The sequence below is a fragment of the Macaca mulatta genome, chromosome 1, assembly GCF_049350105.2.
Source record: "Macaca mulatta isolate MMU2019108-1 chromosome 1, T2T-MMU8v2.0, whole genome shotgun sequence".
Lineage (NCBI taxonomy): Eukaryota > Metazoa > Chordata > Mammalia > Primates > Cercopithecidae > Macaca > Macaca mulatta.
Genome location: NC_133406.1, coordinates 131,314,322 through 131,334,062, shown reverse-complemented (window position 1 = coordinate 131,334,062; position 19,741 = coordinate 131,314,322). Strand labels below are relative to the sequence as shown.

The 19,741-nt window shown below is 39.7% G+C and overlaps 1 protein-coding gene and 1 pseudogene across 8 annotated transcripts in view; both read right to left on the bottom strand.

Annotated features, from left to right (window-relative positions):
- Window positions 1–19,741, bottom strand: part of WDR47 (WD repeat domain 47) — a 70,713-nt gene that overhangs the window by 9,562 nt on the left and 41,410 nt on the right. For all 8 annotated transcript variants that reach the window (XM_001088345.5, XM_077952146.1, XM_015146604.3 and 5 more), the window contains 6 exons: window positions 15,093–15,350; window positions 11,162–11,237; window positions 6,474–6,631; window positions 2,707–2,876; window positions 2,036–2,206; window positions 1,158–1,289 (listed from right to left, as the gene is read on the bottom strand). In XM_001088345.5, coding sequence (XP_001088345.2) covers window positions 1,158–1,289; window positions 2,036–2,206; window positions 2,707–2,876; window positions 6,474–6,631; window positions 11,162–11,237; window positions 15,093–15,350 — 965 coding nt within the window. The remainder of the gene's footprint in view (window positions 1–1,157; window positions 1,290–2,035; window positions 2,207–2,706; window positions 2,877–6,473; window positions 6,632–11,161; window positions 11,238–15,092; window positions 15,351–19,741) is intronic.
- Window positions 6,767–7,291, bottom strand: LOC114671357 (NADH dehydrogenase [ubiquinone] 1 beta subcomplex subunit 3 pseudogene; annotated as a pseudogene).

Genomic DNA, 19,741 nt, shown 5'->3' with positions numbered 1-19,741 from the left:
CTACTAAAAATACCAAAATTAGCTGGGTGTGGTGCTGGGCGCCTGTAGTCCCAGCTACTCATGAGGCTGAGACGGGAATCGCTTGAACCTGTGAGGCACAGGTTGCAGTGAGCCAAGATTGTGCCACTGCACTCCAGCCTGGGTGACAGAAAGAGACCCTGTCTCAACAACAACAAAAACTACAAAGGTGGAAAAGGTACTTTAGAATAAAATAAGGATAATAGCAGAACACTGTGTCACTCTTAGATACCATGCTTAAAAGGTAGTACAATGCGGCCAGGTGAGGTGGCTCACACCTGTAATCCCAGCACTTTGGGAGGCCGAGGTGGGCAGATCATGAGGTCAGGAGATCGAGACCATCCTGACTAACACGGTGAAACCCCATCTCTACTAAAAAATACAAAAAATTAGCTGGGCATGGTGGCGGGCGCCTGTAGTCCCAGCTACTCGGGAGGCTGAGGCAGGAGAATGGCATGAACCTGGGAGGCGGAGCTTGCAGTGAACTGAGATCGCACCACTGCACTCCAGCCTGGGCGACAGTGTGAGACTCCATCTCAAAAAAAACAAAAAGGTGGTACAATGCAAAGAACAGTACATGGAACAATCTAAGACATACTGTTAAGTTCAGAAAGAGAAATTTGTAGTGCATGCTACCATTTCTCTGTGTATGTGTGTGTGTGTGCATTTGTGTTTACAGGAGAAGGGAGATTAGGATACATACAAACTTTCTGGTTATATATTTATAGAATATTTCTGGAAGAATAAATAAGAAATTGGTCCTTTAGTGAAAGAGAGACCAAGAAATAGGAATGGAAAGAAAATAGTACATTCCATTGTTCAATTTCACTTTTTGCCATGTGCATGCATTTTAAAAAATGTTTCTAGACGTCTGAGTTATAAAATGGCCCTGCTAACAGACAATCTGGGACATTATACTTAATCTCCCTGGGCCTTGGTTCCCTAAGCTGAATATTATTTTTACAAATAAGGTAACAAATGAAAGTATTTTGAAAGAACTGAAAGTAACTAATAAAATATCAAGTATTTATTTCATTATTTTTTCTATTTTTTATATTGCAGGGGAGAGGAAGTTGGCTACTGCAATTTACAAAGTTTTTTTCCTCATATAAATTCATTTAAATTAAAGAAAAACCTACCAGTTCCATGAAATGTTGTGCCAACAACACGAACACAACTTGGTACTCGAAGATCCCAAAATCTAACAGTCTTATCTTGGGAACCAGATGCAATCATCCAGCCACTCCAGGTATAAAGTGCTAAAATATGCCCTATAAAAGATCATATACTCAATTATTAATGTGGGAGAGTGTCTTTCCATAACATATTCAAAGCTAAGCACTCTAGACTTGGGCAAGGTCGCTCATGCCTATAATCCTAGCTACTCAGGAGGCTGAGGCAGGAGGACTGCTGGAGCCCAGGAGTTCGAGGCTGCAGTGAGCTATGATCATGCCACTGCATTCCAGCCTGGGCAACAGTGCAACACCCTGTCTCTAAAAAAAAAGAAAAAGCTAAGTACTCCTTATTTACAGGGCAAGTGGAGGTCTGGTTAATCAAATGTACTATGTGATAGAGATTTTTCACATTTATCAAATAGACTGACAATTTTAAAAATAAAATAAAATTCAGTAAAATGCACAACATCAAAACCATACTAGGCCAGGCATGGTGGCTCATGCCTGTAATCCCAGCACTTTGGGAGGCTGAGACAGGATGATGGCTTGAGCCCAGGAGTTCAAGACCAGCCTGGGCAACACAGTGAGACCTTGTATCTACAAAAAATTTTTTAAATTAGCCAGGCGTGGTAGCACATGCCTACAGTCCCAGCTACTCAGGAGCCTGGGTAGGAGCATCACTTGAGCTCAGGAGGTTGAGGCTGCAGTGAGCTGCAATTGTGCCACTGCACTCTGTCTGGGCAATAAGGGCAAGACCCAGTCTCTTAGAAAAGCAAATGCAGAGAGGAAAAAACACAGATTGAACAAAAAGAAAAGCAGCACTTGAAATTGATATTACATACCAGTATGTCCACTCAAAGCATGGAGGCCCTGTCCTCTTTGACAATCTGTTGTATAAATGTTACAATCCCCTGCTCCAGCACTTATTAAAATAGCTCCTCCGCTTTCTGGGCCTTCCATAAATGCCAAGTCTCTAATTGTTCCATCATGCATACTAAATTCCAGATCTGGTCCTGAAACAGTAATAAGAATTAAAAAAAAAAAATGCTGCTCAACTTACTGTGGTAACTTGAGATTGCTAAACTACCTCAAAACTGGTCAAGAATAATGGTTCAGAAATATGGTTTGTATTTTCATTTAGGGATTGGTATTATAAGCAGTTTCACTTCACTGAGCAAAGAATTTTATCAAAATAGCTATTACCATAGGGTTATCTTGTCTCTTATCTCAAAGAAAAAGAAAGAGAAGACAGGTGATGTCTAGAAAACATCTGGTAGCTATTTAAAGGTTATTTTTCTAATAATTTTATAAAACTCAAACACCACCTAGACACCTGTAAGAATTTACTAAGAAAGAGTAATACCTCATGAATGTAACTAAACAATTAGAATTACTAAAAAATTCTTAAGATTATATTCTTGGATTTCATTAAAGACAATACAGAAATACAACATGGAGGAAACATAACGTATACACTGGTAAGCTAGCTACTGCTTACATACTTGGGCCCTACCTGTTGCGTTACAAGTCTCCGCATTGAAGGGCAGCACTTTGACGTATTTGTCATTTGATCCTGTTGCTAATAACTGCCCACAAGGACTCCAGGCCACACAGTAAATGGATCCTTTATGATGTTTATTCCTTTTAAAACGTACCACTGGCTGCTTAGGAGTCTCATGTGCACTGAAAAGAAAAATTACAGAAAGATATCTCAATTTCTTGCTTGCTACAATCAATTATTATGAGGTTCCACATTATAGTTGTTCCTGAAGGAGCAAAAAGCATGTCAGACAACAGCTTATTAATAATTTTCAAAATCATAGAAGAAACAAATTAGAAGCATACTTAAAACCCAAAAAGTAAAATTATAAACCAAATCATACTAAACTAACTCTCATTTCAGATGACAAAGGAAACAGAATATACGACTTTAAAAAAAAACTCTCCATTTCTCATATTCTGTATGGATTTTAAACTCAGAAACAAAAAAAAATTAAAAAGCTAACAACGCTTCCAAATTTTTTAAAAATGCAATAAGCATGTAATAAACATATAATAAGCACATAATAAACATGTAATAAACATATAATATGAGCAATGTACAAAAGAGTTCTGTCCAGAGTTTAAAATCTGGTACAGGTAGATATTGTCATGACTACCTATATACAGTAAGGCAAGTATAAGTTGTTATATAGTCCAGTATAAAGCACTAGGCCTTAAAGGATAGGGTGAATTTTTACAGAAAAAGAAGGCAGAACCACCACTTTAGTGACAATAAAATATAGCAGGGAAAGTACTGGCTGAGTATGCAGCAATGCAAAGAGTCTGTGGGGCTAGCGGTGAAAAGCACGAGACATTTAGTAGAGTGAGCAGGAGGGATGTGGTGGGTGAGGCGCTGCAGGCTCAGCTGTGGAGGGTTCTAAATGCCACGCTCCTCAAGAGTTTGTCCTTTAATGACAGTCAAACATTGGCTTAATGGGGTAACAGCATTTTATCTACACTTTGAAACACAGACTAATATGAAGTTAAAGATTTCTAAATCAGGTATAACGATAAAATCAAGTCTATGTAAGAAAATGTACATGTTTCTGGAGATTCATCCTGAAGGATGAAAGGGTTAAATGACATAATATCTAAGATTTATTTTTAATACTTTAGCAAATAAAAAAGATGAAGGAAGCAATGTTACAAAAATCTTGACAACTATTGAATTTCAGCATACTAGTCTCTGTACTTTTGTGTCTTTGAAAATGTTCATAATTAAGAAATTTTTTAAAAACAAACAAGAAGACCGACAAATCTCTAATACCTAAGAAGCATTTAATATTGATCTAGGCAGGGCACGGTGGCTCATGCCTGTAATCCCAGCACTTCGGGAAACCAAGGAGGGCGGATCACGAGGTCAGGAGATCGAGACCATCCTGACCCCGTCGCTACTAGAAATACAAAAATTAGCTGGGCATGGTGGCACGTGCCTGTAGTCCCAGCTACTCAGGAGGCTAAGGCAGAAGAATCACTTGAACCAGGGAAGTGGAGGTTACAGTGAGCCGAGATCGTGCCAATGCACTCCAGCCTGTGATAGACAGAGTGAGACTCTGTCTTAAAACAAAAACAAAAAACCAAAAAACTGATCTAGAGAACAGACCAGATAAAAAGATTTTCTTTTCAGCTGCACAACCAATTTATCACCAAGTACCACTGATTCCTTCTTTAAATAGATTATACCTCTCAAACCCACCCACTTTGCCCCACCGCCACTGCCACCACATTAGCCATCAAATACAAACAGCTTCCTCCCTTTCTCCCAGCATCTCCTCTTATTTTTTTTTTTTTTTTTTTTTTTTTTTGAGACTGAGTCTCACTCTGTCGCCCAGGCTGGAGTGCAGTGGCCGGATCTCAGCTCACTGCAAGCTCCGCCTCCCGGGTTCACGCCATTCTCCTGCCTCAGCCTCCCGAGTAGCTGGGACTACAGGTGCCCGCCGCCTCGCCCGGCTAGTTTTTTTTTGTATTTTTTTTAGTAGAGACGGGGTTTCACCGTGTTAGCCAGGATGGTCTCGATCTCCTGACCTTGTGATCCGCCCGTCTCGGCCTCCCAAAGTGCTGGGATTACAGGCTTGAGCCACCGCGCCCGGCCGCATCTCCTCTTATTGCCATTCAATCACAGGCAGAGGGATCATCTCAAAATACATTTACACTTGATCTGCTACTTTCAGTGGTAAGTACTTTCACTGCACTCAGCATGAAATCTAAAATGGCTAGAAAGCTCTGCTTAATTTAGTTCATGTCTATCTCTGCGGCCTTATCAAACTCAAGCTCATAATTTTCCAACCAATCTGAATTTATTTCAGTTCCTAAAAAAAGCCAAGCTCTTTCTCACCTCATGTTCCCTCTATATTATTCTCTTCTCCCTTCTCTTTACATAGCTAGGTTCTACTCATCCTTAGATCTCAATTTTAGTGCCTCTGCCTCAAAGAAGTCTTTCTCTGACTTGCCAGTCTGCACCCTACCCCATTCCCATTTTATTCTCTCACAGCACCTTGTAATCCTTCTTCATAACATCTACCAAAATGTGTATTTGTGTTCATTTGCATGACATAATGCAAATGAATGCATCTTCCCCACTAAACCAGAAGTTCCATGAAGCCAATAAACATGTTTGCTTTACACACAACTATAGTACCTAACACACAGGAACCCAAAATATGTATTTGCTAAATAAATGTATTTCTTTTCTTTTTTTTTTTTTTTTGAGATGGAGCGCCCGCCACCTCGCCCGGCTAGTTTTTTGTATTTTTTAGTAGAGACGGGGTTTCACCATGTTAGCCAGGATGGTCTCAATCTCCTGACCTCATGATCTGCCTGTCTCGGCCTCCCAAAGTGCTGAGATTACAGGCTTGAGCCACTGCCCCCGGCCTTATTTTCAAATCAGTTTCTTCACAGCCTATGACACATCTGTGTTTGTGTAAGAAATACAAAAGATGAGAAACAGTTACCTTAAGTTCAAGTTAATCCTAAACATACAAGTCTTTGGTTCTACCTCCATAATTATTGCTATTTCTCACTCCCTTATAGAGAATTTTGCCATTCTTTCTTAAATATTTCTACTTAAATAATGCAGTGAGCACCAGTAAATTATAATACTATCAATTAACCTAGGCCTTATTATATTGCCTTTCCCAATCATTAAATGCTATCAACAGTCCAAAAGCCTAAATTATTGGTTTCAGACATAGAGATAGCAAAAAAATACAAACAAATGAAAAATCCCACCCCTCTGTTTCTCAAACTAGGGTTATAATTAAAAAGTCTTAAGAGGTGTAAAACAGTAAGAGTTGTATGTAAATTACATGCATAATTTATAAATAGGTGTGTATGAATAGGAAAAAACACAGTATATATAGGGTTCAGTACCAGCCAAGGTTTCAAGAATCCACTGGGGTTCTTAAAATGTATCCCTTGCAAATAAGGGGGGATTACTATATAAAGAATTTTCAGATAAAAAACAAAATACAAAAGCCATGGAAATAAAGAAATCTAAAGCAATAAATGAGCAATGTTGTAATCAAAAACATTTTATGAAAAATTTATAAAGTTAATCAATGACTTAAGTATATTTCCTAAGCACTGAAAGTAAAAACAGTTATTTTGTAACAGAAAATAAAGTTTAATCAAAGGAAAGAAAGATTTGAAACACTACTGAATGGCAATTCTGGAAAAGGAACCTATAAGGCTAAATTAAAAACTAAGGTAAGAATGGCAGCACAAGTCATTGATCCTTACCTTGGATCAATTACGTCTGGATAGGCACATACTCTCAGAGTTTTTGAATTAGAACCAACAGCATATAAACCTCCAGCTGGATGAAAAGCCACTGCTCTAACAGCTTGTGTGTCTTCTAGGATATTAATACAAACAAACTGCTTTTTTGATTTGTCATCCTATGGAAAGAATGAATATTAAAGTCACCTATTAAAAAAATGAATTTGAAAGAATTCATCTTTCTCTCATTTTAAATTCATTTGAACTGTATTATTCTTGTTGGATCATGTTAGGTTTACTACCAATAACCATATATTATTTTCTCTATGTTTTTCTTACTTTATTAAATCTTAGTAACATCCTTTAAGAGGCAAACACACACACGAGTAGGCTACAGTGAAGAATCCTATTTTGGAGACTTAAGAAGCCACTAAGATACTTCCAGGTATTATCTTCAGTGATGCTTCTTATCTTTATTCTGGGACACCAGGTAATATTAAGCACCTACAGCTACCACAAATGCAGCAAATCTTTGAATCCTTTTAATAATGCACCATCAGACGAAACACTATTTGCAAAGTCACCCATGTTTCTCCAAGCTTCATTACAGCCCCATAGATCCTTAGCCCTCCTGCAGCCAGCTTCTCCTGGATGGTTTCTAATGGTGTTTCTTCTATCTTCCATTGTTTATAATCTGGAAATTCCATTTTATTATGTTCATGTTCACGTCCATGTCCATGGGCCATGTCTACATTCTTTAGATGATTCTTTTAAAATGCAGTATTACTGCTTTCCTTTTTAAAAAAGTTTTACTTTTTTTAATTAAAAAAAAAATACAGATGGAGTTTCTCCATGTTGCCCAGGCTGGTCTTGAACTTTTGGGCTCAAGCAATTCGCCCACCATGGCCTCTCAAAGTGCTGAGATTACAGGTGTGAGCCACTGCACCTAGCCAATTGTTCGTTTTGTTTTGTTTCGGTTTTTTTGAGATGGAGTCTTGCTCTGTTGCCTAGGCTGGAGTGCAGTGGCATGATCTTGGCTCATTGCAACCTCCGCCTCCCAGGTTCAAGTGATTCTCCTGCCTCAGCCTCCTGAGCAGCTGTGATTACAGGTGCCCACCACCACGCTAGACTAATTTTTGAATTTTTAGTAGAGACAGGGTTTCACTGTGTTGGCCAGGCTGGTCTCGAACTCCTGACCTGAAGTGATCTGCTTGTCTCAGTCTCCCAAAGTGCTGGGATTACAGGCATGAGCCACTGCACCTGGTTCCAGCCAATTGTATTTAAATACATATGATTACATGAAGTTTTTCTGATAGCAGTCTCCATATATTAAGTAGCAAATTCAAATTCCCTAATTTTTCTATTTTTCATTACTCATTGCTAAACTAAGCTCAGTTCATAAACACTCAAGTTTTTCTTCAATTATTAAGACAAAATATAGTAATAAATATGGGCCAGGCACAGTGGCTCATGTCTATAATCCCAGTACTTTGTGAGGTCGAGTTGGGCAGATCGCTTGAGCCCAGGAGTTTGAAACCAGGCTGTGCAACATGGCGAAACCCCATCTCTATAAAAATGAAAAAAAAAAAAAAATTAGCCGGGTGTGGTGGTGTGCATCTGTAGTCTCAGCTACTTGGGAAGTTGAAGTGGGAGAATCGATTGAGTCTGGGAGCTTGAGGCTACAGTAAGCCTGGGCAACACCTGTCAGGGAGGGGAGCGGGGAGTGGGGAGAAGGGAGGTAGAAGGTAGGGAGGGCTGGGGCACGAAGAAGGAAGGAAAGAATAAGTATGCATTCCTATATTAAGTTCTCTTTAACTATTAAGAGAAAAAAAGCCCACTAGAAGTTCTAACAAAAATAATAGAGTATCATTTGTGTTTCCAAATGAAGGAAGTACAAAGGATTATTAATCTGCTTAAGAAAAAATGTTTACCATTATCTCTAGCAATGAATATTTCAGTATTTCAAGCTGAAGTTATAAAATATCCCTTTAACAGCCTGGGCAACATGATGAAAACCCATCTCTACCAAAAAAAAAAGAAAAAAAATACAAAAATTAGCTGGGTGTGGTAGCACATGCCTGTAGTCACAGCTACTCAGAGCGCTGAGGTGGGAGGATCACTTGAGCCTCGGAGGTCAAGGCTGCAGTAAGCTGAGATCGCACCACTGCACTCCAGCCTAGGCAACAGAGCAAGATTGTGTCTCAAATTAAATAAATAAACAAACAAACATCCCTATAAAATAAATGGAAAAATAATGGAAACATTTGAATGTTTCATTTCTACTTTTTTTTTTTTTTTGAGATGGATTCTCACTCTATTGTTTAGGCTGGAGTGCGGTGGCACGATCTTGGTTCACCACAACCTCCACCTCCCAAGTTCAAGTGATTCTCCTGCCTCAGCCTCCCAAGTAGCTGATGTTACAGGCATGCGCCACCACACTCGGCTAATTTTTGTATTCTTAGTAGTGATGGGGTTTCACCATGTTGGCCAGACTGGTCTCGAACCCCTGAACTCAAGTGATCCGCCCACCTCAGCCACCCAAAGTGCTGGGATTACAGGTGTGAGCCACCGCGCCCAGCCTCATTTTTACTTTAAACTGTCAACTCGTCCATCCAGATCTATCTTCTGAAGAGAGAAGCTGAAGCAGTTCTGTATAAAAGCTTTGGTGACTCCTACTACTGACGTCATTTGAAACCACCGTGTTACCCCGACCAGGACTGACTGGACATGGTGAAGGAACCTCTACACTAGGTATGGTCAATAGACTCAACCAAACCCTGTCTTTTGAGAAGTATGAATGTCAAGTACACAGACAAAGGAAAATCACTTCAGCTCTGGATGTATTCTGAGAGGTCTAGGACCCATAATGACTACAGCAATGAAAAGACTAGGCCTCTCTCTACCTAAGCCTTTATTCATGCAATACAACCTAATGTGTTATACTATGTATGTCCTATGTAAGTGAATTGAATGTATTATTCGTATGAATTTGGCTAGAAATGTTGCATTTTCCAATAATCCATACAAAGGGAATGTGACTGCAAAATTATATAATAGCATGGGGTAAAGAGAAAAAGGGAGGAAAGATGACTAATTAACTAAATGGCCTATAGCACATCAATAATTACTAAACATTGCTTTATAGCAGAAGCCACACACATTGATTTTATTTGCTGTCCTTCAGTGTTTTAAATTGACACAGAGTTTTGCTCTTGTTGCCTAGGAGGGAGTGAAATGGTGCAATCTCAGCTCATTGCAACCTCTGCCTTCCGGGTTCCAGTGATTCTCCTGCCTTAGCCCCCCAAGTAGCTGGGATTACAGGCACCCCCCATCACGCTCAGTTAATTTTTTGTATTTTTAGAAGAGATGAGGTTTCGCCATGTTGGCCAGGCTGGTCTCAAACTCCTGACCTCAGGTGATCCACCTGCCTCGACCTCCCAAAGTGTTGGGATTACAGGAGTGAGTCACTGCATCCAACCTTAAAATTTTTTTAATTTGTTGTCATTTAAAAAACTAGGATATTTCACATAAAAATCTAGATTTCTAGCTTTTCTTGAAAATCAGGTCAGGTGCAGTGTCTCACACCTGTAATCCCAGCATTTTGGGAGGCTGAGGTGGGAGGATTGCTTGAGCCCAGGAATTCGAGACCAGCCTGGGCAATGTAGTCAGACCATGTCTCTATTAATAGATATACATACATATATTTTTTGGAGACAGAGTCTTGCTCTGTCCCCCAGGCTGGAGAGCAAAGGCACGATTTTGGCTCACTGCAACCTCTGCCTCCTGGGTTAAAGCAATTCTAGTGCCTCAGCCTCCGGAGTGGCTGGCATTACAGGTGTGAGCCACTATGCCCGGCTACTTTTTGTATTTTTACTAGAGACGGGGTTTTGCCATGTTGGCCACATTGGTCTCCAGCTCCCGACCTCAGATGATCTGCCTGCCTCAGCCTCCCAAAGTGCTGGGATTACAGGTGTGAGCCACCATGCCTGGCCTAATATTTTTTTTAAAAATCAAAGGAACTGGAAACACTGGACTTGCATATTTCTTTTGCAAGGGACAAATGTTCCTTTATGCCTATCTATTTCATCCCTAAAAGCATCTCAAATTAACACCTTTGTTTATGGGGTTAAAATCTGAACTAGGAAAAGTAAGATAGAGTGAAGCTATATACTAGTTAGGAAAGGATGCTTGGTTCCAAAGCAAAAAAAATAGGTGTACTGATGAGAAGCCCAAAGAGATACCAATAATGAAATTAACCATAGGGTTCAGAGAATAACACAGAGCCTCAATTCATGTCCCAAGGCCGCTACTGGGCCATTAATATGAACACTCCCACATGTCCAACTGTGCTTTCTAAGGCTCCCTCTTCAGTTACACCACTGAGAGCTCAACTGCCCTGAGCCTTGAAATAAATACCAATATTAGCAGTAATAACTACTTTTTTAAAAGTTTTTTTTTTTTTTTTTTTTTTTTAAAGACACGAGGTCTCACTCTGTTGCCCAGGTTGGAGTGGTGCGGCGGCTATCCACAGGTGCGATCTAGTACTCTACAGTCTCAAACTTCCGGGCTCAAGACATTCTCCTGCCTCCGCCTCCTAGGTACTGTACACCACGTCTGACTAAAACCGTTCTTTCTTTGAATTGAGAATTCCTTAGCAAAATTTACAAGTGCATATGAAAACAAAAAAACTTCCTTCCCCAAAGTATTACCTCTTCCCCTTTTGACCTTGATAGACTCCCTGAAGAATCTCCAAGAGGTGGCTTAATGACCGAATGTTCTGATGAGCTGTGGGAGTAGAAATTCAAGTAAAGTTTACTCCATGTATCAAAATAGAAACTAAATTAATTTACCCTTTCAAACACTAATTTTTCTTTTTAGCAAACAATCCTAGCTGACTCCAAAGTTACTCTCGGGAGACATTTATTAAAATAGCCTCTGGATTCAGTAGCACCAATGGGAGTTGTAAGGAGGAGATGAAAAGCCATTCTGGGCCGGGCGCGGTGGCTCAAGCCTGTAATCCCAGCACTTTGGGAGGCCGAGGCGGGTGGATCACGAGGTCAGGAGATCGAGACTATCCTGGCTAACATGGTGAAACCCCGTCTCTACTAAAAATACAAAAAACTAGCCGGGCGTGGTGGCGGCGTCTGTAGTCCCAGCTACTTGGGAGGCTGAGGCGGGAGAATGGCATGAACCCGGGAGGCAGAGCTTGCAGTGAGCCGAGATCACGCCTCTGCACTCCAGCCTGGACGACAGAGCGAGACTCCGTCTCAAAAAAAAAAAAAAAAAAAAGCCATTCTGGAAAGAAAATTAAGTCAAAGTCCACATATTTTATAGTGAGATGTCAAGTACCCTTCTCTTGCTTAGTTCCAGAATCCTGTTTGCTATGCTTAAATCCAACCCCAGACAGGACGCTGGAGAATGCTCCAGGGAAATTATCTGGCCCAAGAGAAAAAAATATCAGAAACTCACAGTTAAGGGTCCCTTAGTAAAACTATGTTTCCACTTAATCACTTTTTATGAGGCCAACAGGCAGACAGATCCACCCACATATGTAGCCCTTCCTTCTAATCAGCTTTTTAATTTTTTATTTAATATTATAAAATATAATAGAGACGGGGTCTCGCTATGTTGCCCAGGCTGGTCTCGAACTCCTGGGCTCAAGCAATCCTCCCCCCTCAACCTCCCAGATTGCTGGGATTACAGGTGTAAGCCACCATACCCGGCCAGTTTTTGTTTTAATGCCTCACTGTTTACAGCCAGCCAAAGCTTTCTAGATACCTGAAGAAACCCTAGATAAAAGGTATAGACTAAAATGAACAGAAAAATGAACTTGGGAGAAGAGAAGCAATTTAGGGAACAAAAGCTACAAAAATATAATTTAAATCCTTAGATAGAAGAGGAAATAATGGATTAATAAGGAAACAAGAGCAAGATCTATTTTTTAAAAAGGAAAAGAAATTAGATAATAAGAAAGACCTCTTAGAAAATTAAAATATGATGGTAGAAAAAAGTAAATCCATAGAAAATGGAAGTGAGGAAATTGCTAAATAATAATTTTTTAATTTCCTAGAACTTAAGTTTCCAACTTAAAAGGGCCCATGAAATACCCAGAAGAATGAAGAAAAATAGAATCATTCTGAGGTCTATTTTCTATATCATCATGAAGTTTCAGACTATCAGGGAAGCGAAGAACCTGAAAAATTCCAGAGTAGAAGGAGCAATAGGCCTCACCCAAAGAATGAGGAATCAACCAGCCTCACCAACACGGTGAACATGGTGAAACCCCATCTCTACGAAAAATACAAAAATTAGTTGGGTGTGGTGGCGTGTACCTGCAGTACCAGCTGCTAGGGTAGCAGAGACACAAGAATTACTTGAACCCAGGAGGTGGGGGTTGCAGTGAGCCAAGACTGCACCACTGCACTCCAGTCTGGGAGCCAGAGCAAGACCCTGTCTCAAAAAAAAAAAAAGAAAAAAAGACAATGAGGAATCAAAATAGCATCGGACTTTTTACTCAGAACACTAAAATTGGAAGACCATGTAGCAATGCCATTGAAATACTGAGGAATGATTTTCATCCTAGAATTCTATACCCAGCAATACTAACAAAAACGGTGAAAAAGCAAACACATTTTTAGACATGCAAAGTCTCAGAAACTTCACCTCTAATGTATCCCTTTTCAGGTAACTGTGAGATGTTAAAAACAGGGAACTTAATAAAGAGATGAGGTAAAGGAAACCCCAAGAGAACAGTAAGGAAAGTCCCAAGATTCTATCTAAGTGATCAAAAAAGCAATAAATATAAAGTGAAACAGGAGTGATCCTGGAGGGACATCTCCCAAGGAGAAAAAATGGAATAGAGAAATTTCTGATACTTTTTACAATTAATGAGAGAAGTTTTATGATCTTATAATTCTGTCAAAGCACTTACAGATAGTTTAGTGATAAATATTAAGAAAACTAATCATGTACAGACACATGTACAACAACTTGATGCAATTATTGTCTCCAGGAAAAACAAGAAGCTATATGAAAAAGAAATATAATCATATGGCACTACATGACTCAGTTGTAAATAACATTTACAAGGTCATAGTAATGTTAACACTGATACTGATTTAAACAAAAATTGATATATACTGAAGATAAGGGATAGACCAATTGAGGGTGCCATGCATGAAGAGTATGGTAGGGAATCAACACATAGCAAAAACAGTAATAGAGGCCAGGTGTGGTGGCTCATGCCAGTAATTCCAGCACTTTGGAAGGCTGAAGTGAGCAAATCATGAGGTCAGGAGTTCGAGACCAGCCTGGCCAACATGGTGAAACCCTGTCTCCACCAAAAATACAAAACATTAGCTGGGCATGGTGGCACATGCCTGTAATCCCAGCTACTCAGGAGACTGAGGCCGGAGAATTGCCACTGCATTCCAGCCTGGGCAACAAGAGCAAAACTCCATCTCAAAAAAGCAAAACAGTAATAGAAGTATATTATTGAGAAATGCGGATATAGCAAAAGACTGGGTGTGGTGGTTCACTCCTGTAATCCCAGGATTTTGGCAGGCTGAGGTAGGAGGATCACTTAAACCCAGGAGTTCGAGACCAGCCTAGGCAACATAGTGAGAGCCCATCTTTAAAAAAAAAAAAAAAAAAAACTGTATTATATGTATCAGAAAAAATAGCCAAATTGGTTGAAAATGGCAGCCAATAAGAAATAAAACCATGGACAAAGATGGGTTCTATTTTAAGCCTTGAAGTACTATTTGTCTTTTGAAATCATGTATGTATATTACATGGACAAAAACAAAAATTAAATTTTAAAATTTGAGTTCTTGTTTCGAAAGTACTCAAAACAACTATTATGAAAACTGTAATAAAAAGCAAATATTAAAAAAATAAAAATTTAGAAAAGCAAAAATTGAATGTATGCTCTGAAATAAAACTAGGTTTTTGACACTAATTATTTATAAAGTGAATTCCTATAAGCATCCAAGTGCCAAAAGCAAGTTATGCATTTTTGTACTTAATCTCAGCCAAAAAGCTGGGAATCTCATCTTATACATTTTTTAATGAACCACCCTGAAAACTGTTTTATGCTAAGAATAAAGAAAACGGTCCTTAACTATTCCCATTGCATAAATTAACACTTGTATACTAATGACAGAAAGATAAAAATTTTCCCTGAATAGTGAAAATGTAAATATGCAGTCTTCCACTGCTGTAATTGCCAAAGCGGCCAACACTGCAGCTGCAATCATTCCACCAGACTGTAAAACATCTTTCTATGCCCTGAAAGTCTGAATTTTAAGATTATTTGTTCAAAGATGCCAATTGAAGAAAAAAGAAAATCAAGAAGACTTAGAGATCCTAAAACTGTAGTTCTTTGAGTAGGATGGCTTATAAAAAATATAATTGCCTTGGTGGTAGTGAGGAAGCAAAAAGAAAAATAGAAGGAAAATGAAAACTATAAAGAGACTTAGACGTTGGTAGAACAGAATACAGACGAATGAAGGCAGATTAGGGAAAAAATATTGGTAGGCAGTAAGCTCTAAAAACTTTTAAGGCTCCAAAGACAAGTTCAACCTTCTAGTCATTAGTAGTAAGCTAATATTTCCAGGTTTTACAAAGTCAAGCACTTACATTTGGCTTCCACAAGGTGATTCCTCCAGAAACGGTATGTGATTTGTTGATCCAGGATTACGAGGAGTGCTTGTATGAATATTTGAAGCATCATGTGTTAATCTCTGACTAGAGTCTTGGGGTGGCGTAGTAAAACTAGTCACAGAAGAACTATTAGATCCATTGCCTTTGCTCCCATTACATTGCTGGCTGAGTGTTGATACCTCATTACCAAGGCCATCCATTCCAATATTTAACTCACCAAGCTTTTGAATGGACCTATAAAATTAAACAATATAATCATTTTAAAATAAAAACTTAAATGCATTCCTAATATATACAAGATTAAAAGTGTGAAAAGGTAAATATATGCACATATATAATCTACGGCAAATTTAGTGTTAAAAATTACCACCATTAACTTAAGACATAACCAAGATACTGAAAGAAGATCCACGTTTTCCCATAGTAAAACACTAAAGAAGATAGGCATAATGGGCATTATAGACTTTTCTTTTTTTTTTTTTTTTTTTTTGGTGAGTCAGGGTCTCGTTCTGTTGCCCAGGCTGAAGTACAGAGTGGCATGATCATGGCTCACAGCAGCCTTGACCTGCGGGACTCAAGCAATCCTTCCAGCTCCCACACATACCTGGGACAACAGGTGCACACTATCATGACCAGTTAACTATTCAAATTTTTTGTGGAGACAGAGTCTCCCTATACGGCCTAGACTGGTCCTCAACTCCTGGGTTCAAGCTGTCCTCCCGCCTTGGCCTCCCAAAGTGCTGGAATTATAGGCATGAACCACTGTGCCCAGCCAGTATCACAGACTTTTGAAAGCAGCTTTTATTTAAAAAAAAAAAAAAATGCTTCTTCCCAATATAACTTTGGTTTAATTTTCCATTTAAAACTTAACTTTCAAAAAGAGTCAATAACAATATCACCACTACCAAAATTGCTCATCAACAAAACAAGCCATTTTCATTCCATCTGTCTTGAGTAGTATCAAGTAGGAAATGGATGACTTGAGCAGGCCATGATGAGTAAAAAGTCAAATGGCATCCCTAATACTCTACATGTACTCATTCACTCATTAATTCATTCTACGAATACTGTTTGCCAGGCTCTGATCTAGACAACAGGGAGATAAAACAGGGAGCAAAACAAGTTAGCCTCAGGGCCTTCCCCTCAACAAATAGTCTTTCCATTACTGTAGCCTGACTCCTTACGTTGAGATCAGGGCTACAAAGGGCACAAACAGGATGCTACTTTACTCTTTTAAGATTTAGACTCATGGGCCAGGTGCAGTGACTCACAGCCGTAATCCCAGCACTTTGGGAGGCTGAGGTGGGCGGATCACTTGAAGTCAGGAGTTCGAGACCAACCTGGTCAACATGGTGAAACACCATCTCTACTAAAAATACAAGAATTAGCCAAGCATGGTGACAGATGTCTGTAATCCCAGCTGCTCAGAAGGCTGAAGCACGAGAATAACTTGAACCCAGGAAGCAGAGGTTGCAGTGAGCTGAGATCACACCACTGTACTCTAGCCTGGGCGACACAGCGAGACTCCATCTCCAAAAAAAAAAAAAGATTTAGACCCATGGGCAGGAGCAGTGGCTCAAGCCTATAATCCCAGCACTTTGGGAGGCCAAGGCAGAAGGATTGCTTGAGCCCAGGAATTTGAGACTAGCCTGGGCAACAGAGGGAGACCCTGTCTCTACCAAAAAAAAAAGAAAAAGAAAAAGAAAAAGAAAAATGTAGCCAGACATGGTGGTGCATGCCTATGGTCCTAGCTACTTGGAAAGCTGAGGTGGAAGGATTGCCTGGGCCCAGGAGGTCAAGGCTGCAATGGGCCATGATCCTGCCTGGGCAACAAAGTAAGATCCTGTCTCAGAAAAAAAAAAAAAAAGAAAGAAAGAAAGAAAAAAAAAAAAGGAAAGAAGGAAGGAAGGAAGGAAGGAAGGGAGGGAGGGAAGGGAAAAGAAAAGAAAAGAGAAAAGAGAAAACAAAAAAAGGAAAGGAAAGGAAAAAGGAAAGGAAAGGAAAAGAAAGGAAGGAGAGGATAGGAGAGGGCGGAAGAGGGGAAAGGAGGGGAGAGGAGGGGAGGGGAGGGGAGAGGAGGGGAAGGAAGAGAAGAGAGGAGAAAGGAGAGGGAGAGAGGAAGGAAGATTTAGACCCAAAACTAGCCCAGCATCACTTTCTCCGGCTGAGATTCAATATAAGAAAGGACTAACACAGGGAGTACAATTATTGAGAGGTATTGTGGCTCATGGTATTTTTAAATTTTCCTATATTAAACATTGTGTGTGTATATTTTTAAGGCTTAAAAAATACTTACAAAAAAGCAGCTCAATATTATTAGAGGAACTGTTAGCCTTTACTAAATATGTATCAGTTAAAAATTGTAATTAAATAGCATTTCTCAAATTGTGTTCTGTGAAACACATTTCTTGTGAAATGTACATATATCTTTTTTATACTCTCCATAAAAAAGGATATGAGGTCAAATACACTTCAGAAAAACGCTAAGTATAAAAAGCATTTAAAATGCTAATACAGGCCAGGCACAGTGGCTCATGTCTGTAATCCCAGCACTTTGGGAGGCCGAGGCGTGCAGATTACCTGAGGTAGGGAGTTTGAGACCAGCCTGGCCAGCATGGCGAAACCTCATCTTTACTAAAAATACAAAAATTAGCCAGGCATGGTGGTGGACGCCTGTAGTCCCCGGCTACCTGGGAGGCTGAGGTGGTGAATCGCTAGAACCTGAGAGGCAGAAGTTGCAGTGAGCCAAGGTCACGCCACTGCCCTCCAGCCTAGGAAACAGCAAGACTCCACCTCAAAAAAAAAAAAAAAATGTTAATATAGCATTTGAACTCTCTTAAAATGGGGTGGGATGGGGAAGAGGCTGAATATGCCTATTAACTGTCAAATCAATGGTGCCAGTTATTAGTATTAATAAAAACAAAAGATCAAGAGGTATAAAGTAATGATATAGCATTATTAATAAAATTCATATCATGCTATAATTTTTTCAGTAAGATCTAATTGTATAACACAACTTATTTCTCTTCTTTCTATGCCCCTCAGAAGGAAGAAGTAAAACTTAAATCTGGAAATCATGACCTGCAGCAAGAGTGATTTGGAAGAATAAAACATTAAGAGGAAAAAGCACATTTTAATTTACAGATCCTATCTCCATTCAATTTGTCCTTGATATTAGGTATCTTAAAGCCCTAGTACAGGCTCAAATATATAAAACTAAAGAGTCTAGAAAAAATAATGAAACAAAAATATCGGGCCAGGAATGAGCCTGTACCCCCAGCACTTTGGAAGGCCGAGGCAGGTGGATCACAAGGTCAGGAGATCGAGACCATCCTGGCTAACACGGTGAAACCCCGTCTCTACTAAAAATACAAAAAAAAGAAATTAGCCAGGCGTGGTGGCGGGCGCCTGTAGTCCTAGCTACTCCGGAGGCTGAGGCGGGAGAATGGCATGAACCCAGGAAGCAGAGCTTGCGGTGAGCCAAAATCACGCTACTGCACTCCAGCCTGGGCAACAGAGCAAGATTCTGTCTCAAAAAAAAAAAAAAAAAAAGAGAATGCAGAAAATTTATGGGAAACTAATATATAAAAATTTAGGATGGACCGGGCACAGTGGCTCCGTATCAAAAACAAAAACAAAACAATAAATATACTATAAATAAACTTAAATTACAAGACAGAATTTAAATTATTTAAATTCTATGCCAGACATGGTGGTTCTCGCCTGTAATCCCAGCACTTCAGGAGGCTGAGGCAGGAGGATTGCCTGAGCTCAGGAGTTCAAGATCAGTCTGGGCAACATGGTGAAGAAACTTCATCTCTACAAAAAATACAAAAATTAGCTGTTTGTGGTGGCTGGAGGATCACTTTAGCCCCAGAGGTGGAAGGTCGAGGCTGCAGTGAGCCATGACCACACTGCTGCACTCCAGACTGGGCAACAGAGCGAGACCCTGTCTCAAATTAAAAAAAAAAAAGAAGAATTTAAATTCTATTTATGATTGTCTTTAAAGGAAAGATGAACCTTCCTGAATAATTTCACTTTTTTTCTGAGGACATATATCACTAATCACTACTGGGGAGGAGGGTCACAGAACTTTGCCATTTCATCTTCTCACTGCTAGATATCTGCTCTTACTGCAAAATAAGTTGGTCAGAAATTAAAATTACATTCATGACTTTTATGGCTATGAAGAAAACATCCAAAAATCAGAAATGGCAATTCATCAAATAAGAATAATTCTGACAAGCCACTGACTTCATCAGAGATGATAAGAAAATGATACTCAAACTGGATGTTCAGAGGCCTATTTAGACTCTTGAGACCACCAGTTTAAACAATCCTTGTGTGAGCCGGCTACGATGACTCATGCCTGTAATCTCAGAGCTTTGGGAGGCCAAGGCAGGAGGAGCGCTTGAGCCCAGGAGTTCACGGTTATAGTGAGATATGATCACACCACTGCACTCCAGCCTGGGATGACATAGCAAGACTCTATCTCTATTTAAAAACCAAAAAGGGTGGGCGCAGTGGCTTACACCTGTAATCCCAGCACTTTGGGAGGCTGAGGCGGGCAGATCACCAGGTCAGGAGATTGAGACCAGCCTGACCAACATGGTGAAATCATGCCT